General features: G+C 41.9%; 1 protein-coding gene across 4 annotated transcripts; it reads right to left on the bottom strand.

Annotated features, from left to right (window-relative positions):
• Nucleotides 1–227: 227 nt before the first annotated feature.
• On the bottom strand, nt 228–27532 carry Gprk2 (G protein-coupled receptor kinase 2). Of its 4 annotated transcripts, none has more exons than XM_050191808.3 (9): nt 27178–27532; nt 26220–26306; nt 19224–19336; nt 9577–9654; nt 9416–9531; nt 3097–3394; nt 2340–3017; nt 2138–2275; nt 228–2082 (listed from the first exon to the last, which is right to left on the bottom strand). In XM_050191808.3, the coding sequence occupies exons 1-9, from the start codon at nt 27227–27229 to the stop codon at nt 1936–1938; spliced, it is 1707 nt and encodes a 568-aa protein (XP_050047765.1). In that variant the 5' UTR covers nt 27230–27532; the 3' UTR covers nt 228–1935. The 4 variants fall into 4 exon arrangements, with proteins under 4 accessions (XP_050047765.1, XP_050047764.1, XP_050047767.1 ...); XM_050191807.3 differs by having other exon boundaries at nt 26220–26315; XM_050191810.3 differs by having other exon boundaries at nt 9416–9513; nt 27178–27531.

Consider the following 27532-nt stretch of genomic DNA (forward strand, 5'->3'; position numbering starts at 1 on the left):
TGTACGCAAGATGAACATATTGCTTGGCAAATTAAAAATGTAGGAATGTTTTTCTCTCACCAGTATAGCTTTGAATTATATGAACAAAATAATGCACGCTTCCTACACCAAATATATCAGGGCAAGCACCTTGCTCAAGATGCAAGCGGTCTCCCTTGCATCACATGCGACTTGGCATGCAATTAAATCCTGGACCACATTTGGTGTGAAGCACAGTTTGTGATGGATACTAATAGGGAAAGGCATTCTTTTATTGACGAACAAGTGGATGCAGATTACCAAAGCATACTTCAATTGGAGGACCAACAGGGCGCAACATCCATACTGCTGCTACAGCCGTACTGAAAGTAATTGAAATGATTGCAAGGCGTGTTGCCACAGGTGAAGCAGAAAAGGCCACCCTTATCCTGAGCAGGTGCCACACTCAGCATTCAATGGGCTTTACCTACCAGGGCTGAACATAAATTACATACACTGTCAAACTGTACTGAACAACAACTAGCACAGACAAGTACAAATCAGTTAACCCATTTGTGTGTGCGTATGTGTGTGCATGCGTGTACCAAGCGTTCAAGCTGGCATCCTTGAGAGGAAGTCATTTCCAAAAAACACAGCCAAGGCCCAGTTCACCTACAGCCAAACACACCATGGCAAGTACTAATGACATTTCTGTTGCACAAGTAGACTTCACAATGCTGTACTGCAACAGACCTCGCTTCAGTAAGAAATTCACCCACTTCTGTGCTGTGTGAAACAAACAGGGAGCGTGCAACTGTGCACACTCACTGCCTTACAGCCAAAGAGCACAGCCTAAAAATTCCACTTCCACAGTGCACTTAAAATGTCCTTCATCGTACAGCAGGTCAGTGTGTCATTGCACACAAAAGTGCAACCAATGCTAAATAAAAGGAAAGAAATGGTGAATAAAGCTACAGATTATGTGAAATTATAGATATGACCCTGAGTAAAACCTTTGAACACGTCCTTGCAAACTAACACTCAAAGAACACTGTCTTTTCCTGCAAAGAAAGGAACAAAGCACCTATCTGATAAAAGAAAGATAAAGTCAAAATGTACAAGGACACTTTAAATATCTTTAGTATACTCATTACACATAAAAAGGTACTGGGGAAGAGGTGGCCGTGCAGCCCATCTTACGGGTGTGGAAAACACCACTGTCAACAACAAGGCCAATGTTTGCTAATGCTAAACTCATTTCTCAATTTTTCTTCATACAATGGTAATTCAGAGAAATGGCTTGATTTAAAACTACAGAATGAAAACTAAGTTGCTGCACCACTTTGATATGTGTGCTTGAGACCATGTCACTAGTGGTAGCAGCAACTAGGTGAGCTCTTTGCACATCAAAGCCATAGCAATACAAACCTGCTGCCTTTGTTAGCACTGGTAAGAACAATTACAGCAGAACTTACTTCCACTTTAGTGCAGAAGCATCACATTCAACAGTTTATCTAATATTCTGCACTTAGGCCACTCGCTAAACAGCAGCAACGTGAGCCTCACCATGACCAAGAGATGACAATTTATTTGAGGGAGTCACAAAACAGCTAGTTTACCATGGTTGACATATTTACAAAAATGTAAATGGCACAATCACAACTCCACTTAAACACACAGAAGGTAGGGGTTGCGGGCATCTGCCACAGGTTAACTCGCAAACGTTCCTGCAATTACAAACAAAACCAAACTGCCATTTCAGGACAACACACACAAGGTTTGGATGCAAATGGTGCCACATTACTCCACAACAGGAGCGTCAAATAAATTAAGAGTAGTCCGCCAAAACTAGGAATGTCATGACTAGCGTTGCACAAACAATTCACCAAACAAGGGTCCCTGAAAGGTTTGGGCTCAGAGTGCCATTGGGTGCAACAATTATGCCTGGAATACAGGGTCTGCATAGTCTGGGAGTGCTCAGCTGGGCCGGGATCGTGGCTTCCTGCGGAAGGGGAAGCAGCCCCGGCGGTCCTCTGCCGGGGGAAGCTCCCAGCAGAGGTCAGGGGGCCGCGTCTGGCTCGGTCCAAACACATTGAGCTCCTTGAAACACTCCGTCTCGATCATCTGCATGCGCACACCGACAGTAAGCAGCTAATACATTGCTGGGTGCAACACTCACCTCAGTTTGCCATGGTATGGACACTGAGCCCATGTTGAACTGGCTATAGAAGGAGTCATCGCTGGCATCCAGGTTGACTCCCTTGACAGTGGAGAACTGCTCGATGTCCAGCACATCTTTTGCGTACACGGCATGTGGCTGCAAGGCAAGTGTTTGAGTGTAAGTGGTAACCTATGCTCTCAGTGCACCACACATAACTCACATCGGGCACGAAAGGTGGCTCAAGCATGCCCGCCTCCAGTCTCTTCCAGTTAAGGCTCTTGAAGAAAGGGTGCCGTTTTACCTGGAGGGCACCTGCACGGCCTTCCTGGCAGCCAAGCCGGGTTGGGGGGCTTTTTGCCAGTAGTTGCTGGCAGCAGTCCTTGGCCTCCTCACTGAACTTCGCTGAGTACTTCTCCCGCTCCTCCTTTACTCTGCGCTCAACTTCCTCACGTTTCACTTTCTCCTTGCGTGCGCGGAAGGGGGCTTGGCCCTCAAGCATCTCGTAGAGGAGACAGCCCAAACTGAACCAGTCTGGGCTGTAGGTGTACCGCTCATTGTCGATCACTTCAGGTGCCATGTAGCCCACGGTTCCCACACGGCCCCGGACACCCTCCTGCTCATCGGGTATCTCCACTGCAAGGCCAAGGTCTGAGATCCGTACATGGCCATGGTCATCCAGCAGGATGTTTTCTGGCTTGAGGTCACGGTACACTATTCCCTTGGCATGCAGGTGCTCCAGACCTTGCGTCACTTCTGCCGCATAGAAGCGTGCCCGCTGTGGCTCGAACCCAGGCTCCCCACCCATAGAATACATGTGGAACTTGAGATCCCCGCCATTCATGATGGTCAGCACCAGGCACAGTGCATCCTTGGTCTCGTACGCGTAGGCCAGGCTCACCTGCATTTTAAACACAACTTGTATCTTATCAATGCACATGTTGCCTGTGTCCATTTGGCTATCTGTGCTTATCACTTACCACGAAGCGAGAGTTGACCTTTTGTAGGATCTGCTTCTCAATCAGCACCATCGTCTCACCACGCCGCTTTTTGATGCGCTTCTTCTCCAACTTTTTGCAAGCATACATTTTGCCTGTAGCACGCACTTGGCAAGCACACACCTCACCAAAGCCACCTTTGCCTAAGACCCTGTACATGCGGAATGTCTTGGCAGTCACAGGCTGGCTCTCCAGCCACTTCCATTGTAGGTACCGGTCAAAGTACATGCTGCCTTCAAACTCCTTGAAGGGCCCTCCCATAAGGAACTCCTTGACAGCCCTGTGCAGAATTCAGTTTGCAAGGTTAAACAAGAAAGGAAGATGGAATAAAAAAAAATGCACAAGTAAGGGTTGGCTTGCAACGTGTATGCTGCAAGTCAGCCCTTGTTTACATTGCAGTCATCCATTACTACTACACATTTCTGGCTAGCCACAGAACAATGCTATGCGTGCTAATGGATGCAAATAATGAGTTGTTTCCAGTAATAACTGTGGCACATGGAACTGCTAAGTAGCATATCTTTATGCAACTGTGTGCTTCCATGTAATGAAAATGATAAGCTATCAAAACAGCTAATGAGCTGTATTACTTGATATGGAATTACGTCTATTTTAGGAACACTAAATATAGCTGCTGTATAATGCAGAACACAGCTTCGAGGGTGCTTGTTGATCACATTGCTGAATTTTTGCAACATGCTTATACTTCATTAACTGTGGCGCTCACTAGTGGTCTAAAGAAGAAAGGGCCATAAAGGCACAGAACATATCCAGACACTTATAATGAACCTGGGTATTATGCAGCGCTACTTCCCCATCCACTCTGAAGAACAAAAGAAACAGCTTACATTTACTAAAGTAACACTATAAATGGTGCAGACATCAATGATTGTCAAGACAAGTGAAGCTTTGTTTCTCGCGTTTTGGCTAAAGCAACTTCACATGATGCATCACTTTTTACACATTGATGGCCCACTTCATTGTCTGCATTCTAAAAGTATTCGGGAACCATCTCCATCTTTCTTTTGTCGTGTATACTAGCGCAGGGCCAGGCTCCAATGCCCGCACAGCCGTGAGTAGTGTTGTGGGCATATCCTTTTTGCCTCAAAGTGAGCACAGGTGTCTGTTCCAGTGTGATGGATGGCGGCATGGACTCTCCTCTTCACAACACCTTCTCACTTGATCCTCTCCTCTGCATTCCCTTTCACGACAATCCATCCATGACCACAGCACCAAAGCTGTTCAGACTCCACTGAGAAGGCTTCACTTTAATAATGTGACGATTGATATGTGTGCCTGGTTGTACACACCTGACTCAAAGATAGTAGTTTCAAGTTCACTTAAAAGGACACTAAAAGTGAATATTAAGTCAAAGTAAAGTGATAGAATAATGCTCGAAAATATCTAACACCAACATTATCGAGAACAGAGCTTAGTAAGCCATAAATTGAGGTAAATAGGCAACATGGTTTGAAACTCTACTGGCACATTCTAGTACTGGCCCAATGACGTTATAACACCTCTTTATATTTATGTCACTAGTACTCGACCACTTAAAAAAATAAAATGATTTAATTGCATGGGAACATTGAAGAAAATGCCACCTATCTATTTCTATTTGATTCTTAGAAAAAAGAACTCATAGAAGTTACCCTTGACAAAGACGGGGGGCGGCTAAAAGGTTTCCTTTCGCTTGACCTGCTGCAGCCCGTGCTATCATGTTTTGGTAGTTTTGATATAGCGTAGTTGCTGAACTGATCTTGCTGGCTCTCGAAGCTCATATTAACTGCAAGCAGCAGAAAATGCAGTGTCCAAGTGATGTCTTGCTCTGTCTCTAGATGCGCATTCGTGTTTTACGCAAAAACCATTGCGCCGGCTCTTAATGACAACTGTAAAGGGCACTGCTGATGCATGCAGAGTCCCACTGCCTTGCTCCTTGCAGGTAACTTGAATTGCCCTAGAGGAATGAATAGGGATTTTCTTTGGAACCAAGTATTTTCTTGACACGAAATAATAATATTTAATAATAAAGATAATAATAAATAAATATTTGCCTGTAGTGTCCTTTTAAAGGGGCTATAAAACACTTTCTAACTAATCATAGCATAGCCTCACTATTAGAAGGACGTTGCCTCATGAATCTCGTGGCGTAACATTTTTTTGAATCCTTCTCAAACTACAAGTGGAGTTATCACACCAATACTCGACTTTCTTTTCGTCTCCGTTAGCGTGCTGGAAGCTACACAGCGGAGAAGTCAGGAGGGCAAAACCTCGCTGAAAAATTGAGTGTTGCAGTGGCAAAAGGGCTCGTTGTGACACCCCACGGTGACTGCAGTAGACTATGCTATGCAGCATGCTGCTGCTACCTCGGAAGCCACGCGCAGCAGACCGGCAGCGCAAAGATGAAATGATTCTTGTCTTTCTCAGATCGCAGACATATATATGTTTTCATTTATTTAGCTCAACATTAGCAATGATGCATTACTGAGAATGCTCTCGCAATCATGAAATCAGGCAATGGTGTTGGTAGGTCCAGCTGCTTGAGATGACACTGCATGACATTGCAGAAGTGAGAGCAAGCAATTTTTCGTTGTCCTTGGCATGAGATTGTAAATTGCGCTGCATGCAGTGCAATTTACAATCAATGCAACATTATTTGCGATGCATGTTGTGCAATAAGGTTTGGCTCACATGTTCACAGCAGCGTCTACGACAGATCAGCAACGTTTTCTTACTTTGTTCAAAAAGTGTTTTAGGGCCCCTTTAAGAGGAAGCTTTAGCTTGGGGGCTCCAATGTAAATACAGTAGACTTACGTACATTGGGCTATGGTTAATCCGATTTTTCGGTTAATTCGATTCCACCCAAAGGCCCTGGCCAGAGCCCATGCATTTCTATGAGCCTGAACTTTTGTTATTTCGATCCTAAAATTGACCTTTGCTGGATAATTCGAACTTGACCAGTCAGTGCGCACTTGCCTGACCCGTATAGTGACATGAAAAGTGACCCCTTTAGTGGCACCATGTGTCTCGGTGCAGCTTAAGGGACAGTGAATGTATTGAGCAGACGTCATCTCTCGTCAGAAACACCTATTTTCGGCTGGCCCTACGAAGATTTTCAAGCAAGAATTGTAGCTCACAATGTCTGATTATAATACTTACCCAATTCTAACACCCACTTTCTTTTTTTGAGGAAAAGTGCGCCGAAAATTGCCTGTGAGGTGCAATCAGACACAATACCAAAACTGCCTTCGCGGCGCTCGTATGCTTTAACGCTTAACACGAATGTACTGCGGTGAAGCTGACTTTAGGAAGCCGGCAGCCATTGTGCAACACGCATTAGATTCTTGCCCATTTTTCTTGCTAAAAATCAGGTGCACATTAGGTTTCTACTTTGCGTAAGAGCTTTCATATAATTCCTACATTAATTTTCTACTTCGGACACATCGAAAGTCAGTGCGCATTTGATTAGGAGGAGTCTTAGAATTGGGAAAATACCGTGAAATGAATCAGCGATCACCTGCCAGATAATTCTACCAATTTTTCTCAGTCCCGTCAGGGTCGAATTAACAGAAGTCTACTGTATATGGGATCAGAGAAATTGTTTTCCTTGATAACTACTGCACCAGATTTTATGAGGTTTGCTCAAATTAAAAGAAAAAGTTAAAATCCAGTGGCTGTAGGAAGCAGGCTCTTTTATTTAGGCCATCAATATTTTAAATAAAAATTGGTGAAAATTGCAATATTTAAAAAAAATGAAACCGTTAAGTTTACAACTCTAACTCAGCAACAATATATCATAAATCTATAAACTGCATATAATAGTGCATCTATCAGCAGACAAAGTTGATGTATTACACATCCCTCTGAATTATACCACTAATGGGTAAATGGGACTTTTACCAAACATTTTTTTTTAATCTGACAAGCTGACGCAAGCTCTAAATTCATATATCAAATTTGCCCACTTTAGGTTCTTTAACAGATGCAGTTTACAAAGCTGCTATATCTGTTTTTGGTGCTGAGTTAAAGGTTTTTAAACTTCATGTTCCTATATTTCTTTTTTAACTTTGATCTTCTAGGAATTAAAAAAGAAATTCCAGGCCCTAAATCAAAATATTGCTTCCTACAGTCACTTGAATTTACCTTTCTCTCTGAAACGCAACAAATTTCATTCAAATCGGTCTAGCAGTTGTCTCATTAAAGCGTTTCTTCATTTTATATGTATTTGAATAGGTGGCATTGGAATTCATCCCAAGCTTATGCTTCTTAAAAAGCCCCTCACCAGGTCTGGCCATTTTGAGCCGACAAGCGCAGCGCATACAATGTGCGCTAATGATCAGCTCTGCTAAGTATTGCACAGCTATGTGCTGCACAATGAGCTTATAAATTTCAAACCAATCCCCATTTGCCCTTCTCCTCGCTGGCGCCGCGCTCTCAGCAAGAGAATCGACGTATATCTCACAAGTACGCTTACGTACATTGCAGTGCTGTGACGTCGTCCATAGTGGCATGCGACTTTTGAGAATTATTCAAGGCAACAGCTGTTATTTGTTTGATCTGTTGCTTCAATAGACAAATTAAAGTTTAGATAAATAATAAAACCTACAAACCGAATGTCAACGTGTCTTTGTTTTACTTCATACCGTAGCAGGAGAGGTGTACTTCCGTTTCGTCTGCTTGTTCCCATGTCGTGCAGTCGCGTGCGCAGAGAGTGAAGCTATGTAATTTTCTACCGTATTCCAGCATGCGATTATGCTCTGAGATCCGCTTGTGTCTGCCTCAGTGTTCTTGTAGCACTGACTTGTACCGCTAGTCAGATGTTCTCGTGCACAGTATGCGTCATGCCATCCTTCGGCTCCCGTATGGGAGAATGCAGGAAGGAATATTGTTAACGAAGCCTAGACGGGGCTCCGCAAGCAAAATGTTGGTGTTGGTGGCGACGCTCGCCTCCTGAAATCATAGGTTGACGGCACTGAAATATTTCTATCTCGGCTATTAATGAACCAATTTGAAAAATTCTTGTGCTAGAGCACTCCCAGAGGGCACGTAACAACTTCCGGCGTGCACTAACCAAAATTTGCTATGTGGCCTGGTGAGGATCCCTTTCAGGAGGAAAGGTGCCAGGAGCACCTTTCCAATATGCAAGCAATATGCAATAGACACAATATGCAAGCTGCATAGTCTCAATGTATTCACAGTGCTTAAATTCTCTGGTTCCAAACCATCAATGATGTCGCTGACAGATGCTTTCGCATCACCCAAGCTTAGAAATTGCACAGTTCTGGATTATCAGTGGCACCTGCAGAAATAAAATCATCCTAGCAAACAACATGGCACTGTGCCATAATGTGGTGTGCAGACAGACAACCACTACTGTAGTGCAATAGTAGTACAGTAGTGTACTGTAGTACAGTAGTGCAGACGCTACTGCACCAAAGTTTCCAACTGGTAAGCAATATTTTTCTTCTATACCTTAGATGTTCTATCATTGTTCTGCCTTGTCTGTGCAAGCTTGCTTGTCCTAGTTTTATTCTGTACTCCTTTTGCGCTCCTGGTTTTTCACGGCCTCCCACATGCTTTAACGTGTATGTAGCAAGCCATTCATCATGACTTCGTCCCAGATCAGCCGAGTCTCTGCATGAAAACCAGGTTTTCACACTAGGCCATTGAAAAATTAACTGATCCCTTTCAAGCTGTGAATGTTTGTAGTACTCGAGGTATGGTGCTGTGACCCTAATGTAATGGAAAAACCCCCTATTCCTCCAGTTCACACACACATTCTCCCAGTCGTAACACCATTAAAACTTGGTCCCCGTGATTACCACAGCAGGACTGGGTGTTTAAATATGTATGGGTTTTTGCTTTAGTGTTTCTTGTTTTCATAAATTTACTTGAACCTGCTTATAATGGCACCACAATTCAACTCCTCTTATGAACAAAAGTACAATTACAAACACTGTAATAAGCATTTCACAGAACTGCAGGCATATAGCGTAGCCTGGTGTGAATCAGTAGGCTTATTATTACAGAGATATATAGAACTTATCTAGTACTTTAGGCCAATGCAAAAATAAAACTGAAGATGTGTGGATATTACCCAGGCAACCTTCCCCAGCGTTCCCAAATATCAAGAAGAGTGCAACGATAACACAAGAAGGATACAAATATGTCATAAAAAGATGACATGCTTCCATAAATCCTCGTTCCATCCTGTTTGTGTTGTTATTAACATATGCACTAAAGTTTTACAATGCTAAACCAACCTGTCTAACTGACTTATCATGAAACGTATCTGCCTTACCTTGCACATTCAGCGAACAAATCTTTGGACGCTTCTGCCAGGCCTTGCTTGCACTTCTCCACCAGATCTTCATTGACCACGTCCACAAATTCACTTGACTGCAGGAGAAGTAATAACTTGAGTGACAATTATTAATAAATGTTTTTTATTTGGGGACTTACCTGTTCACTGAGAAACTTGTTGAATACATCTTGAGCTGCCAAAGCACGGTCTTCATCCAACTGCAATTCATAAGCTTCCTAAAAGAGAAAACAATCATGTTAAAAAAAAAAAAAAATCACGATCCTATCTTTCTACTTTTCTAAAGAGAATTTGTAACTTCCAGGGGTTTATTGATCACTTTCAGAGTTAATTTTCACTTGTGTGTGACAGTGCCCGGCACCATGCCTGATCGGAGCAACAAGTATTCCAAATGATGGCTTAAGCTCGTTTCACATGGTGCGATTTTTCTTGCAATTTTGCACTTGCATGTGGCAGGTGTGGCAAATATGCTGTCAGCCCCTTCAGGCGTGCATTTTTTTTTATGCTCGGAGGTGCTGAACTTCCTTGCGAAATTGCACATGCAGCATGGATGGGGAACTAATCATTAGAAACGTCACTGTGAGCAGCCTGCTTATTTATTCTTTTAAAGTAGCGAGTTCAAACACACAAAATGGAAAAATTGCAGCCACTGCGTTCAGGGCATGCAGAATGACAATTCAAAATCTGCCCATGTGGAAATTGCAGTGCAAGGTCACTCCATGTGAAACAGACCTTAACCAATCAGCATCCACTGAAAGCGGTATCCCAAAAAGTGCTTGGTCCAGAGTACATACCAAGGTGTCAATATACCTTGGCACGGGCCGATGATAATGACTAGAGCTCATGCATTGAAAAAGAAGTTCATTTGCACGTAAATAGATTCTTGAAATAATTCTAATGATGATGATGATGATAATAATAATAATTTTCAAAAAAGAGAGGAAGGGAAAAAGACAGCACTAGTAGCAGTCTATATGTTTGCGACTATTCCACACACGACTAGCAAACTCCACTTTATACTACTATAACTCAACTACTACTACTACTCCTGTGCTGGTTATACTCATAATTGTAATTTACAGACATGCTTTGAATGAACTACACATCTTTGCGAGCACAGAACCATGGCAAGCACTGCAGAGAGGAAGAGTTGAAGATGCATCACTAAGCAGCCAATTAAGCCACAGTTCCTCAATAACAAAGATGAACTGGTAACGGAAGCCACTTCAAATGATGCTAATCCGGGCTAACTGAACGATACAAACTCAAACACGAAACTCGGAAATGAAGACCACTTCAAAATATCCATCAAATTGTACTTTATCACTTAAAATAACTCAACACGGTCTGCACTTGCTCTCAAAAGTGGAAATTAACGCTTTTTGTAAATGTTGGGCCACCTTTCCTTCAAGACCACCTTCCCTCCTCCTGGAGAGAGAAGAAAACATACGAGGTGCTTGCACGGAGCTGCTTTACTGTGGCTTGCCAGAACCATACTCTTATTTCACCACCAAGAACTGTTGGCCTGAATGGACTGTGTTCCTGTATCTCTTTCCAACGCATTCTTTCTTCTTACTATGGTGATGGTAATCTCAAGATGTAGTTTATGTGCTGCACTTACACCTTGTACAGCAGACACTCACTGCAGTGCACTCCTTGTACACATACCATAGCACAAAGAGATTAGCACTGCTTCACTAGCGTCCTTGGGGAATAAATAAGAGTGCAGCACAATAGCAAGCTACAGTGCGAAAGCACCAGGCATGTTTCCTTCTCCCTTCAGAAACAGACCTTGCTGCATCTGAGGTGCAGAAGTTAATGTGAGGTAGAAGTGCACTAATCAGGGGTGGGACTGCCCAACATAATTTTGTAGAAATTTTTGGAGCAAGTAAAATTGCGTTTCAGAGCACTTTGGAGCAGACAAAATTGCATTTTGAAGCAGCATGGAGCAGATAAATTTTAATTTTGAAGCAGTATGGAACAGGCCAACGTGAATTTTGGTGGAGTAATGGAATATGGCAGTTCATTTCGAAACCACGACTTTACAGAATAAACCGACATGAGCTCTGTACTGCAACTGTTTTATAAGCAACGTCTTAAGCTGAATTTTGAAGCAGACTATGTTTGTGACTCTGAAACCGTCAATTGCTTACAAATTTTAGTAATAAAGCCTGTAGGTTTTTAATTGGCGATAGCAACCACAAAAAATTCAGAGCCATTTCACACTGTGAAGGTGGATAAGCAGTGGAGCTGTATATATGGTGATAAATATGTTCATAATAAATATGTTGATTGAAAATAAAAGACGCATACCTCAATGAATTTTGTTTTTCTCATGATTTTTTGTTTTGTTTTATTAAACTGCATACTCAATGCTTTTTTTTACTTTTGACCTTCTTTTATTTGCTTTTTTCGATTTATTATTTGCTAACCAAGGTGACTATTGCTTTATGTTCGCTATGTTATATGGCCAGTGGCTCTGTGGCGACAATGGAAAGGTTCTTGGCCAATGTGAGGTCTATACAAAACCGATGATGCGTCTTGGGCACACTGATGTTTGTGCAACACTGAATGCTGAACATTTCTAAGAGAAATGCCACGAACCACTTTCCGTCTGTTGAAATCACCCACAATTACGATGGAAGTGGAGTCTGTAGGGGTGATCCAACAAAAGGTGCATACGCTTGGCGGTTGCGGCACGACCTTCGTCCGTATTACATGACGCCCGCTGTCGCCACGCACTTTCCTGATTCTGTTCGCAACGGTGTTCTTCGCAGGCACGCTGTTCTTCCGCAGTCCTCACCTCACGCGGCCTACCCATTGCACGGGTGGAAGCGAAATGAGATAAGGTTACGTGGTTTGCCTACAGAGACATTGACGTCAAACTGCAATCCATACTAAACAGTGCGTACTACGGTTTTAGTTATTTATTACTATATATGTTTTTTACCATTATACGTTTTGACACTTCTCGCGATTAAACGCAGCTGGAGCATATCTGGTGATACGCTTTTGCTTTATGCATTAGTTCTTCTAGCTTTGGGGTGGCCGCAATCTTTTTTTTTTTTTCAAACGCACACAAACCGCCAGAACCTAGCGCATAACAGCTCCGCTGTAAAACATGCTTTCTGCAATAGTGAGTACGAAATTTCTGAATGTAGCCCCAGACATTCTTTATGAATACATTTTTCTTTAATGTCTCGACAGTATGGGCGAAGTGCCTGGAAATGCGCTTCACAAATGGAACGTAAGGAGAAACCAGAATTATGAACTACTGTGGTTTATTATTGTGATAGCAATTATATGGACACTGCATGCACATGTGTGCCGGCATCATTGGCGTCGCTGTCATGTTCCGTATAAAGTCCAAGAGTGATACAGTGATACCTTTGTCGCCGTGCGCCGTATGCTGCATGTGCGAGTAAAAGCTTGCAAGGGCGAGCCGATGATGGTGGCTCAATCTTGCGCGCGCAAGGGAGGACTCTGTCACGTGCAAGGCACTGAGGAGGAGGGGATGGGGGAATGTTCTAATCCGACGGCTACTGCGTATGGCATGGCCACGCAAGCACTAACTTGAAAGCGACCTGCGATGGGGACATAGCGTGCCAAGTACTGATACCTTCGTTTACGCTGTGTTTTCCCTGCTTAGTTTGCGTTGAAGCCAAAGGCAGCACGAAAGTCTATTCGCCCACTGCTACCGCTGCTGCGATTCCACACTCCAGCGTTTTGACAGCAAGTCTGGGTGGTAATCGAGTGAAATGTGTTCAGGTTTGCGTGTGTGCACGACACAGCATGCTTGTTAATTTAGTTAGTAAGTGAATGATTACAGGCTTACACGACAAATAAAACTACTATCCTTACTTCGTATTACTGTCTGCTAATTTGCTATTGCAATTGATACTCCGCATTTTGGGTGAAACTATGACTGTTTTTTAAAGCCATTTTTACATAGTGGACCAGGGTATACCAGTTATACCAGATAGTTATACAGTAGAACAGGTTGTAGTAGTTTTATGTTATGCTGTATAATGTAAAACTGTTCCAATTTGTTTTTATTCCAAATCCGCCATGAGCCCTTCATGACAGATCAGAATGGCTCAGGCCTGACCCATATGGGCATCAAAATAGATTGGAATAGTTTTGTTACACTGGCCCAGGGGACAGAGATGCCAGCCCACTGAACCTGCCTACCGAATATCGAGTTTGTTCACAGTGCCCTCAGCCTACTTTTCGTTGTGTTGTGCATCAGCTAGGAGCACTGCGCTGCTTGGCCCGCTCAACCGTATTCTAATACACTGTAAATCCTGGCCGTTCCTACAGCAGCGACGACAGCCGGGAGTGGCTGCACGTGTGCCGGCCCCTTGCCGAAAGCGCCGAAAAGTCCAATGTTATAAGCGCGAAAATTACAAGAAACTGTTTGGGAGGCGCCTTCGCGTGGAATGTGAACTGCACTTTTTTCAAAGAAAAAAAAAAAGAATCCTCTCGCTGTTTGCGGCCACCATAGGAGCACACATGCCAAAGTCATTTTGGTGCATTGTGGCGTAATGTATGTCAATTTTTCGTTTGGCGCAGAAATTTGAGTTTGTATCAAAATGGTGCAATTGGTGCGGGAGTCCCACTCCTGACTAATGCTTTGAAGTAATTGTCTATGCTCATGTAACCAAACAATACTACTGGTTAACCCCCCTGCCATTTTTGCATATTCTCTATCTCTATGTTTATTGCATTTGTATTTTTACTTTTTTTACAGGTAAGCAAAGTGTGCACCTACATATTCTACTAAACATAAAGAGCACATACAAGAAACCAATGAGGTAGTACACTAGCCAGAGTGACATCGTTTGCCCATTCTACGCAGAATAAATGGAGTAGGTACAAAATGCAGAGCAGTAAAGCTTTGACCAGAAGGGATATGAATTCTTAAAATCTGTTTACAAATTGCAGTGTTTATGCAGGGCCATAAAGCTGACCCATAATGTTCACGGTGACATTCCCTACCAGACACGCTAACGCATTCGTGTAGAACCTTCAAAATCATTTCATGCTCCCTTTAAAAGTTTCAGGAGAACGTTTCTGCAAGCCCAATTACTGCCAAAGTGGCGCCACTTTATAACTTTATATTGAATAAATTCATGCAGTGATAACTGAATGCCATTACAACCTGGATATCTTGAAGTTGTCTGTACCAAACCGTGCAAATATGCAGGGACGTCTGAACAGCAATTTTTAAGAACAATCAAATATGAACTGAATAATGCCAGACATGAATAGAATGGAATAACGAATATTCTTCTAATACTTTGTGTATGATGTACAGCCTTGTCACCAAAAATTCTCCCATCCTGGTATTCACAACAATGGAAACTTTCTATCACTACACTGCACATTATCAAGAACGCTTTAGTAAAACCACAATGGGGGCGTTAAAAACAACTTCGCATACTGGGGGGTTTTTTGGAGCATACCTGGACATGCATTAACATATAAAGTTTATAAAATTAACGCTGTGGTGTGGGCCAAATATCTCCGTACACTTTCGCGACCAAACCAGACAAGCAAATCGTTTGCGGCGATAACAAAGTGGGAAAAAACGCCTGTTGTATAGTTTGAATTGTTGCGGCAGATGGGGCCACTATTGTATAAAGTATGTTGCAATGAAATGAGAAGGCATCTATAAACAGTACCGAAATAACACCCACTACCGAATGCCGTCTAAACATTTTATTGTGAGTCATCAGGTTTAGCCGGAAAAGACTGGCTGTCTGAGCAACGCGGCTTGCTCTAATAGGTTATGTTCACTACGGATGGGATGAATGTTGTCGCATTCTTGTTTCAATTTAATGGTTGATCATGTACAGTCAACAATGTAAGTATGTAAAAAGTATTTGAAATATATTCGAGTTTTCGAGTGACTATTCAATTTAATGACCTAAACAAAGAGTGACTATTCCATTCATTAGTCAAAAGTTTTTAATATTTGCACACTCCTAGAATTACCTCCTTGAGAACCCCATGTAAATCAAGCACAGGGGAGTTCTGCACCTATATGCAACTGCATCCACAGGCACATTTATTACAGTGTTTTCTTTAGCTGCACCAAAATTTAAAAAGCTACATGTGGTAAATAGCACAATCCTAACCGTTAATCTAAATTATTTGATGCTGCGGCCATTATTTCAAGAAATAAAAATGTTCAGTTGAATAATTGGCATAATTATGCTAATTAAGTTTTCAATTAATAACTTTTCAGTATATATTTCAGTCTACAAATTATAGTGGGTGAGTTCGCAAGGCGATGTATCCGTTTGGAACGAGTTCTCAGGACTGCACCAGCTTCAAGGTATTCATTTTCAAAGTGTGCTACAAAATGCATTGGTGTTCCAGTTATTTTTGTGTTTCAATGCATAAAACTGTGTTTTCTTAAACGAGCCAGTGCATATCGTGGGACACTTTGAAAATTGTTATCTCAAAGCTGGTGCACTCCTGAGAGCTCGTTCCAAATGGGTACACCTTGCAAACTCACTCGCTACAATCCAGATTGATATATGTGCCAAAAAGTAATTAATTTAAAATTTAGTTAGTGCAATAATGTTAATTATTCAATTAAGCATTTCGATTTCTCATAGATATAATGGCCCCCTCATTGAGTAATTTAGATTCACGGTTAGAATTGTACTATCTGCCACAGGCAATTTTTAAAAATTTGGCACAGCTAAAGAAAGCACCCTATATATCAAAAAGCATGAAGTGCTATGCACTACAAGATGTGTTTCCTTAAGCACTTGCAATGTTCAGGGATCTCCACGAGAGGCATCCTACAGGAAGGTTTATTTGGTTGCTTAGACCTGGCTGTAGGCCACCGACTAGTGATCGAGCACTGTTCTCATCTATGGCATGACCACAATTACTACAGTCAGCGACAGATCAAGAACACAGCAGTAAGTCCCTCAAATGGAATGTGTAAACATGCACCAGTGAATCATCTTAGCTATAGTCCCCTCTCTTTTTTCATCCTTTGTACCACCGTCCCTCCACCTTCACTTTTTTTAGATCCTCTTTGTGCAGCAGGTGCTAGTGACTGAAGGGATCAATTGGTCCATTCAGCCCTTCCTGGCACATCTCCACAGTGGCACACCCACATATGAAGGGGGAAGGAGATTTTGGTGGGGAGGTACTGTGTGTACAAAGTCAGTGAAATCTTCCTCCTCATACCCCTTTTCAAACGAGCCGATTGTGCTGTAAGTTGTCTTTTTCATCTCCACACTTGGTGACTTTGGCTCTTTGTACATGTGATGCATGACCCTGGCATGCCCATTGATGCTCAAAAGCTAGTACTCTTCCTCTACGTGCCAGTGGCATTTCTAAGGAAACTATTTCTTGAAATGCGGAGAGATAAATGGCAGGTGCATTGTGCTTATTTCGGAGGAGCCTCTCCAGCATTCTTGACTAGTTGCTGACTATAGCTGCAATATCCTTACAAAGGAAAGTGACCTCATGCCTAGGGTGCCTTCTCTCCATTTTGATGCTTTCCTTATTTAGCAGTGATCAAAGCCTCAGCTGTTAGCTTGTAAGCATTTGTGTAACCCCATGTGACTGCATGCAGTGAGCGTAGTGCACAATATGTAGAGAACTAAGTCCACGAGATACATACTTGGCATACCCCAGTCATGCATTAGCTTGCCCTGTACTGCTCTATGTATGTCACACCACAGAGGGCATGCCTGACAATAGCATGTACTTTGGATGACATTACAGGTGCACACAGTAATTGTAACAACCAAAACTTCACAGTTTGATGCTTTCCTTATTTAGCAGTGCTCAAAGCCTCAGCTGCTAGCCTGTAAGCATTTGTGTAACCCCATGTGACTGCATGCAGTGAGTGTAGTGCACAATATGTAGAGAAATAAGTCCACGGGATACATACTTGGCATACCCCACTGTCATGCATTAGCTTGTCCTGTACTGCTCTATGTATGTCACACCACAGAGGGCATGCCTGACAATAGCATGTACTTTGGATGACATTACAGGTGCACACAGTAATTGTAACAACCAAAACTTCACAGTTTGATGCTTTCCTTATTTAGCAGTGCTCAAAGCCTCAGCTGCTAGCCTGTAAGCATTTGTGCCACCGCATATGACTGCATGCAGTGAGTGTAGTGCACAATATGTAGAGAAATAAGTCCACGGGATACATACTTGGCATACCCCACTGTCATGCATTAGCTTGTCCTGTACTGCTCCAAGTATGTCACACCAGAAAGGGCATGCCTGACAGTAGCATGCACTCTGGATGACATTACAGGTGCACACAGTAATTGCAACCATCAAAACTTCAGTTTGACGCACCTCACAGGAAGTTGTAATAGATAAATGGAGGTGCATATTGAATTATGCACATATCAAACTATCTTGCAATACTCTTGAAATTCAATACTACATCCAGGCTTGATTTCATTTACTAAAGGTATTTGAATATATTTCAGATTTCAAACACAAACAGTCCTATTCTAGCAATTTGATTTGTATTAAATTAAGATGGGACTATAAGCTTAGTATGACTATTAGATTTTGCACAAGGCACACACCCATGTAAGTTACGGCTATTTACTGACAACTTCTAAGACTGCTCTTAGCTGTTACACAAACTAATACAGAAATATATACTTATTTCTACAACCTCTGTACAGACAGAAGACAAATTTCTTGCAGTAGGCAGTATTACAGTTACACAAAGAGGCAGCTGCTACAAGCAAGCATGCGGAGGAGTGAATTTCTTGAACAAGAGCTTGTGATGACCAATGATACCATGCCTTTATTTCAGGCTGCATGCAGAGTTAAAGGAGAGCCCACTAATTCTGCATCATCAATGTGTCTTGTGTCACAGAACCGTACGTTGCCATTATTCAGTCCATTTAAGAGCATTTTCAATTATACATTTAAACCTACCAATCTTTATAGTTGCATAAGGCAATGTGAAATTACCATGTCCTATTATGGTCATTGTTGTATTTACATAAACTGTAGTTACACTTCACCTGTCCTATTTGATGTGCTGTGCCAGTTGAAAGTCTACACCTGATTTCTCTCCTAGAAATTGTATTACATGCTTTAAAGAGGTATGTACCTATGCTTATTCTTTACTTCCATCCCCTGACATGCTGTACAGTTGTGAAAATTACATTCATTCCTTCTTCTTTTGCTTCTGTGCCTATTTATTTAAGTAGGGAAGTATTTGGTACCTAGAGTGATTTTTTTTACTGATACTCATATGCAATTCAAATGAAAGATTTTAACATATCATCCCAGCATTTAGCCATCTAGCAAAGAAACATTATTACACATGTTTAGCTGACACTGTCCATTATTGCATTATCACTCATATTCTCAATGCCTTCTCAAGGGCAACATTCCCTACAACCTGGCAAGCATTGACCTCAATGAAACTTCTTGAATAAGGCCTGCATTACACAGATTATAATGTAACTACATACATCATCACACAATGTGCAAGCACAGTCCTAAAGTAATATCAAAACACAATGAAGGGCTTGATGCACACATTAACACCCTCGCACCTTACTTGCTCTTAAAGCAATAACAGCAACAGATTTAACATACTTATGCGCACATATGTGTTGCTACAAATAAAAGAAGAAAAGAAGCATGCAGAAGGAGCCCTTACAAAACATCTACAAAAAGTAATAAATTTTTACATTACAACATTATTCACACAAAACATGGACTTTTAACCCAGCATCTGCAAACTCCTTTGTAGAAATCTTACCACAGCATCTAGGAAGCTGTTGCATTTGCAGTAATGGGGTTTCGTCTGGCAGTATTGCCGAAAGAGAAGTCTGCCAATTGGCTGCTGCTCCACAATGTACCCGTAGGAGATGTCTGCAAGCAGAAAGCAGCACAAACCACAATGACATGCAGCTACATTTCAATAACTCTACAAAGAACACCAGCACAGAAAAGGCAGCTCCTGCGAGAAGTTTGTGTACAAAGGGTCAACCTGTCACGAGACAACAGAACACAAGTGGAATGGATCTGCTGTACTATTGCTGTACTGTAGTGAGCAAAAGTCTAGAAACTGTGGGAGGGGCGACCTAAGTGCATCGCAGTGCTCTTCAACAGTGGCATGCCTGCATTTCAGATTTGTGTACCGCACACACACAGAAACAACAAGAAGCGCACAAGGAGCCGCTTCGGCAATCACTGTACACAAGTTGCTCAATGCTATTGAAGAATGGCAAAGCCTCGAGTCTCGACGATTTTTCTTTCTTACCATTTCTTTTGTTATTTTTATCTCTCTGCTCCCCAGAAGATCCTTTTCCCATTGTAACTTAATGTGTGTTTTCGGGTGCATGATGTTTGGATTGACTGTTAAAATTCTGGGTTTTTACGCGCCAAAACCACAACCTGATTATGAGGTACACTGTAGTGGGGGGCTCCGGATTAATTTTGACCACCTGGGGTTACACGGGTGTTCTTGCATTTCGCCCCCATCAAAATGTGGCCGCCGTGGTCGCGATTCGATCCCACAACCTCACGCTTAGCAGCGTCACACCAAAGCCACTTGGCAACCATGGCAGGTAACTATCAAAAGTTACTGGACTATCCACAAGTATCCGAATTTGCATGCAACATGCTACATTGCTGACTGGGCACATGCCCTTCAGTCGCCAGTTATTTCTATCTAAATTTAGTTTCACAATATTTCTTCATCTTCAATATCACGAAAAGCATACAACTGCAGATTGGATTGAGAATTTTCAATTCTTCGGTGAGTTTTGTCAGGCTTACAGAATGTGGACTCCATGCAAGAACTCTCTACAGGAATGTCAGATATGAGAATATCAACTATTACATGTCTAGTATACTTGGCAAGCATCTATCCAACCATTCGAATAGTATGCCTGGTGCAAAATCTACATGGTGAAAAACAATGAACGAAATGAATTAGCTACATGAACCATACCGACACCAACAGCAAACATCCAGCCATGTACTTTCGAAATGATTTGGCTAGAACAATTTGGACATATTATTAAACCTTGCAGCACAGTTTTAAGAAGATTTCAAGATGTTTTAAATACCATCATTTTCACTAATGCTTTTGCCTTGGATGCACTATCTTGCCGCACACAAATGTGCACACAGTGCCTGAAGGGGATATATCGTTGAGGTTATTTTGATGGAAAGTAAAAAAAAAAAGTAAAGCTATTGTTCTGCGTGCCAGCAAAGGTTTAGTAAAAATGCATAAAGAAAACTGCTTGCAACATGTGCACAGCATCTTCTGAAGCAGTACATTTCGATCTCACTGCTGTCCCTCAATTTCATCCATTTAATTCTCCCAATGTAAGCAGTTGTCAGAATACCGATATAGTTATTTATTGCAGAGTTACAAAGTTGTAAATGTGATGCTTAATTTTAAAAAAATGCGTTTAGATTTTTGGTAATAAAAATTTTTGAAAATTTATGGCCTAAATTAATTACCTGCTTTTGACGGTTGGTGGATTTTCATTTCTTTTTTTGCTTCCCGATGCAACAAACCTAATCTAAATTCTGTAAATGCCCTATATATGAGTTCGCATGCATTTACATAGAGAATTCTACGGTAAAGATTACTCTTAACTACTCGCCACCGAAGAGGCAATGTGGCACCTTGCATGTACATAGTGTAATAAACAGAAAATTATTACCAGGAATGTTAATACACATAATTGCAACATTTCTGCCCTTTCAGTATCAGTAATTTTGTATTCTTGCTGATACAGTACCTTCGGCATGCATAGTTGCAATGAGATGAAATGTGTGACTTTCCAATCACCGAATAGTAAGTTGCATAGTGCAGGTTGGTTTTCAAGTGCCACAGCAATGAGAATCAAGGCAGTGTACGTTATCTCACTGAAAAGTAATTTAAAAGTGCGCTTTAACTGAGCTTGCTGTAGCCCACTTTGTTCGGTTAAATGCATAGGAATGCATATTCACATGCTGCGACAATTTTGTCAAAGCGGTTTAGTGAGACAACAGCTAAGCTTCACTTAATGTTGCCAGGGAACATGGCAGTACATGTTGAACTGGGGACTGCTGCTCCAACATTTCACCTTCCACTCACAACTACTCATCCATTAGGCTTTTGCTTTGTCATATCCCTCAAACACAAAGTTTATGCAACAAAATGTGCCCTTTGTTGAGGTTGCATCATGATAAAAGGGTGCCTAACCGTGTGAGCCAATGGAGACGTGTTACCATAGATACACGAAATCAAAACAAGCCCAACGTTCAAACATGTTTGCTCGCCACAAAACAGCTGAAGTAAATAAGTGTTAATTATAGCGTGGCATCTTGCAGTTCATTCCTTTTACTAAATATGTGAAGATGGCAGAGGTATGATTTGCAAGTAACTATACATGAGACAATATTTCATACTTCATTCCAAGTCAACACAATCAGGTTACATTTACAAAACCCATTCTTTCATATTGTAGCTACCTGAGGAAATCAACACTGAGAAAGGTGGACTAATACTACATTTGACTAAACCACTCGAATGACACACTGCATATTACTGCACATGCCTTTAATCTCTTTTCATTTTATTCAACACGAGTTCCGACACAAAATTTCAAAATTGATATATCTGTGTTGACGGGGTATGAATGGGTATCCTTGACAAAGTGTCAGTGCATAATGTTGCTAGCGTATTTTAATTTGATCTTAAATAAAGCATGGCCGCTTTGGCCATCTGTCTTCACGCTGTAGCACAGAGATGCAAAATACAGTGCAACATGAGTAAGCCTGCAATGTTTGGCGAGTACTGCTACCATCACAGACAGTGTTCTGATGTACACACAGAAGCAATACGCAGCATGCCCATGTAGGCCAAAACAAGTTTTATCCATTCACTTTGTTCTCTAGGAATGGATTTGCTTCGTGCCTTCACCTTCCTGTGGCTTTTTGTTTTTGTCTCATGTGCGTCATAGGAGAAAGTGAAGCGGATACAAAGAATGACTGAAGGTGCAAGGGATAGTCAGATACCTTAAAGCCACACAAATAAGCATGGATACGCTCAGCTCCCATTGGTATGATGTGGCCTAGAGCCACTATACCCAGATGCTCCATTTGTGAGCAGATTCATGCTATGTGTATGTTCAAGTGGCTTGTGATACCGTGAGACCACCAGCATGGAATCAGTCGTTTAGTCATTTTAAACTGACCACAGCAAACAATAATTTTAATGTACATGATGGCCATGGGGTAGCACAGCTGGAAGATACAGTCTCCAAATGCTACCCTTATGAATGTGATCTCCGAGCCAAAGGATTATAATACCGATGTCGCACGACCACTTTTCATCGTGATCAAGCCCAATCCGGGTTGAAATTTTCGGTCGCGATTGGCTTCTTTACTCGATCTGCAGAAGGGAGCCAATCGCAGTTGAGAATTTCGATCCGGGTCGGGCTCAATTGTGATCGAAAGTGGCCGTACGACACCGGTATAATTCTTAATGCCATGCTTACATTTAATGCAAGAAAAGACAGCAGTTCTAAACAAGTTTATGTGCCTTTCATACTGCCTGCTTCATGCGAAACTAAAACACAACACAACTCTGTGGTGGAATAAATGTCAGAAAAAAACTCTCCTGTCACTCCTAAAAAGTGAATAATGGCAAAGCCATGATAGAAATAAAAAATACCATGTAGATAAAAGGTCAGTCCAAGTGTTGCAGATGAATCAGTATTCAAAAGAATGCCATGGGCCACACTTTGATCAGCCAACAAACATGAGCAATGAAAGCTGCTCAAGACACTGGCAGCAGCAAAAGATGCAAGTCTCGCTGGAAGTCCGACATACTCTTTTGATGCTAGTAAACATACATCAGTGTGCAATGCACTGTCAGACTCATAGGAGCCTGACAAATAAAGACTGTCACCTAAGCGTAGTGGTAATAGCTTTGAAGACCATGTGTGCTTACATATGTTGAAGTCATAAATTGACAGCACTGTGTGTGTCCACTTTTTTGTCCCTGTCAAACATGCTGAAAAGTACTTTAAAAATGCAATACCAACTGACCCAACGATCAACCTTGGTGGTAATTGTCACAGCTTTTCAGTGGCACCAAGCAGGTCAACAAATACTTTAGAAAAAAACCAGCAGCAGGTGCCTTCTTTCTGCTCAAGCAGCACACAAACTTAAGCACTTGTTAGCTCTGAAGATTACAAGTCATGTCCACCAATCATGTTGTCAGCGACTGAAAAAATGAAAGCTATCTTTGTGCCCGGTTCTTGAGTATCAAATCAGTATGATCGCTTACCCTTATATCAATGTGTCTTAAAAAAATTTTGTTTTCTTCAAATGAGCCACCATCAATGAGATGGAAACACAGGCAATGCATACAAAAGTGATTCACAAATATTAACTTTAATGACTAACACATTTGGTCACTTTTCCATGATCCTGCACCATATTAATGCTAAAGGTGATGTAATATTCTCTTGCATACAAGCACACATCATATACACATGCCACTTTGTTCATTTTACATTATTTGACTAAACTCTCGGTAATGACCAAATTTATAAGACCAAGTCAGATGCATTCCTAGTGGCCACACTATACAGTTGGATGGAGTGACGTCAAAGCACTCTGTGTTACAAAAATTACAAAATAATATGCCAGTTTAAATGCCACTGCCTTTTGGTTTTCAAATCCCCCCTCCCCTCGAAGAAATAAACAAATGACACACCAATAAAACCTCGCCTCTCCCAGCTAACAAAATGCTGCTTGGCATCATTTTTGCTAAGAACTCAATAACGTTGCTGTACATCCACAAAACCATTCGAAATGTCTGGGGCAATGATATCATGAGGAGAACACTTGCTGGAAACTCATGGAATGCACAGTCCTTGGACAGGATATCTTGGCTCTTCGAGGAGTCCTGAAACGCAATTTCGAAGCCAATTTTGTCCTAATTCAATTATTAAGAGATCCTTCCAAAATCTATTAACTGGATGTCCCAGTGTGCCATACTGTAAACTTCACCTGTTCCCTACTACACAAACTTTTCCGTTATCTTCACAGAATCCTTTCCAAGCTTTTCACACAAACTCAGATGCATATACAGAACTCAGGTGACCTTATAATGTGTATGGCATGATTGTGCTTGGTGACAGTGGCATCCTAGAATCACATGATGCTAGGTTGCTGTTTACATGTGCACCACTTGACCTAGCTGTTGAAGAAAGCAGAGCAACTTTTGAATGAGATGGAACATTAACAGAAGTGTGCCCCTAGATGTTCAGCACCTTGCAAGACTACTGTAACTCCTAATGGCTTGTTCTCCCCATCGAACAATCTAAATTAGTCTGTCAAAGCAAGCCTTGATGCTCGTCACTGTCACAAGGACAGCATGCAGAATTGACAAAACTCACATTTACTAATATTTCAAGGGTTCAACAATGTCAGAAAAACAAAAAGAAGTGTTTTAACAGAAGGTGGACCAATATAATGCATATTAAAGTCTTAGTTCTTGTCACATGCTTATACAATGCTTGCTTTTCCATGATGACGCCTGCAAGTATGAGGCAGACAAAACCACAAGAAGGCATGACAAGAACTAAAACATGTTGAATTGGCAAATGTAGACGAAGAAAGATGAGGAAGCTGCTTTACGGATAAATAAACACTAGCTTCAGTTTGCAATTATAAGACTTCTATTACTTTTGTGGCTGTTCATGAAAGATGAGGAAACTGCATTGTGGATAATTAAACACAAGCTTCAGTCTACGCTTGTAAGGCTGTACTCACAATTCGTTTATTACATAACTTTTAGTGGTTGTTCATGATTGCTAACAAGGATGCAACCAAGGCACCCTCCAATCATGAACTGGATGAGACGCTGAGTGAATCAGGTTAAAAATCTGCTATGGATTGATGCTTTGGACTTAGAGGAACAAATACAAGCAATTATACAAGCAAATACGAGCAGAGAAGACAAGATATGAGCCCTACTCTCCTCAAAAGCACTGTCAATACATAACAGTATTCATCTGAACAAAGTCGTACAACTCAGACAATGTGAACTCTGTTGCCACATTTTCTGCATTTTATATGTATATACTATTGCAGTCCATGCAATACAAAGTATATATTTTTTCCTGCATTACATTTTTCTTGCATGTGCAACCAGAAAACCACATTTCATACAAGCCTGACTAACAGTGCACGCCTTTTAGAGCCAGGAAAATAAATGTAAGCAAATTTGTAAGACAATTCATTACTAATTACTTTTGACATAATGAAAAATCACATAACCAGATGTTTTAAAAGTGATGCAAATTGCCATTGCCAAGATGTGTGCAGCAATGAAAAATTAAATGTGAAAGCTAGTGACTGTCTTACACTAAATACATATATATAAACAAAGTAATGAAAAAGCCAGGAATTATGACACCACCGTGTTGGCACAGCTGCAGTCGCAATGCACTTCTATAATACATATTTACACTACTGCACAACAGTAAACAAAGGGCTAATGAGAAAGCAATCACATGAATACAGAACACTTCCAATCAACAAGTATTGCCAAAGAACATACAGTGAAGTGAAAACTGTTCATGAGACTTAAACACAGCACTCGGGCAACAAGTATAGCCAACCATGTATACAAGCACATGCTCACAACACCACTTACACAAAATACTGGGTAATATAAAATCAGAGTAACGCAAAAGCTAGTTCCAACGATCAAAATCATGAAGTCAAAACTGCTTACCAACTTTGTCCTTGAGATATACGCACTGTGAAATGTGCGGAAACTGCAGTATCTTCTTCCATTTTTTGCTTTTGCCTTTGTTTGAGTCTGCACCACCTGTTGGGTTAGAACACGCATCAGTTCTTCACAAAACTTCACCATGCAACCCCGGGTAGGCGTCAGCAAACACAGTAACATGCTTTCCATATTATCATTACACTTATGCTGCAACGTTAACATGCACACAAATGATGCCTGCAATATTTTCGTTCGCGCTCGCCTTGGGCAAGATTAATCGAAGCCACGTGCGCTTGTACCGCAGGAATTCATTCCCGCGTTTGTACACATCGCGCAACAGGAAAAATGTTGTCGCCGGTAGAGTCTTGAGATACGCACAACTGTACCACCAGCGTTACCGAAGTCCAGACTGCAGCATTGAATGGCGAAAAGCGAACGGTGCAATCGCTGGAAACATACACGTCTCTTACTACATCGTCGCTCTTCGAGTGGAAATCACAGCAGCAGATGCGGAATATTCTCCGTAGCTCTGATCACCGAAATGGCCGGCCGTGGTCGAACCTCGCTTTTTGCTGGCCACGTTAGATTCGGGGCGCACGAAGCACAGGGCCAGAAAACGCAGACGTTTAAGGCCCTGAACTTTGTGGCGGGTTCCTAACGTAAACGGAGGCACAAGAGTTTTCAGCGCGCAATGCAGACCGGCGCGTTAAGGGCCACGCCGAGCGCGCGGCGGATCAGCATTTCCGACTGCGCGAAGCAGCCGTGCAGCTATGAATTGCCAGGCTCCCGCCGCACGATCAAGTCGCTTTTGGATACTGGTCGCTACGAGAGGCCGGACGGCAAACTGGCCGATGTCGGTGCGAAAGGCCGCACAGAGCCGGCATTTCGCACGCAGCCGCCACCATCACGAGCGAACGTGCACAGTACATGCACCTGGCCTTACGGATACGAAAACACCAACCTTCCCTGGCCTTGAGGTAAACCGTGTTGGCGACAATATTCTCCAGTTCCATCAGTTCCAGCTTGAACGCAGTTTGGTCCAACGGCGGGTTCTTTATGGAACCCACCCCGTTTTTGTTCAGCCCTTAGTCGATGAGAAGATTTCTACGGACTCGTACAGTAAACACATGCCCAAAGTTTGTGAATTTTCGTTTCACCTCGCTGAAAACTGTCCTGGAGCTCTAATAGACTGCATTTTGGCTAGCTCTGCCTTTCTTCTCAGTAAACCATTCCAGATCAGGCTGAAATATAAATATCTATGAATAAATACTAGGTATAAATATAACAAGAAAATAACAGTCCTCCACGGAGCCTTG

The sequence above is a fragment of the Dermacentor andersoni genome, chromosome 1, assembly GCF_023375885.2.
Source record: "Dermacentor andersoni chromosome 1, qqDerAnde1_hic_scaffold, whole genome shotgun sequence".
NCBI classification, from domain to species: domain Eukaryota; kingdom Metazoa; phylum Arthropoda; class Arachnida; order Ixodida; family Ixodidae; genus Dermacentor; species Dermacentor andersoni.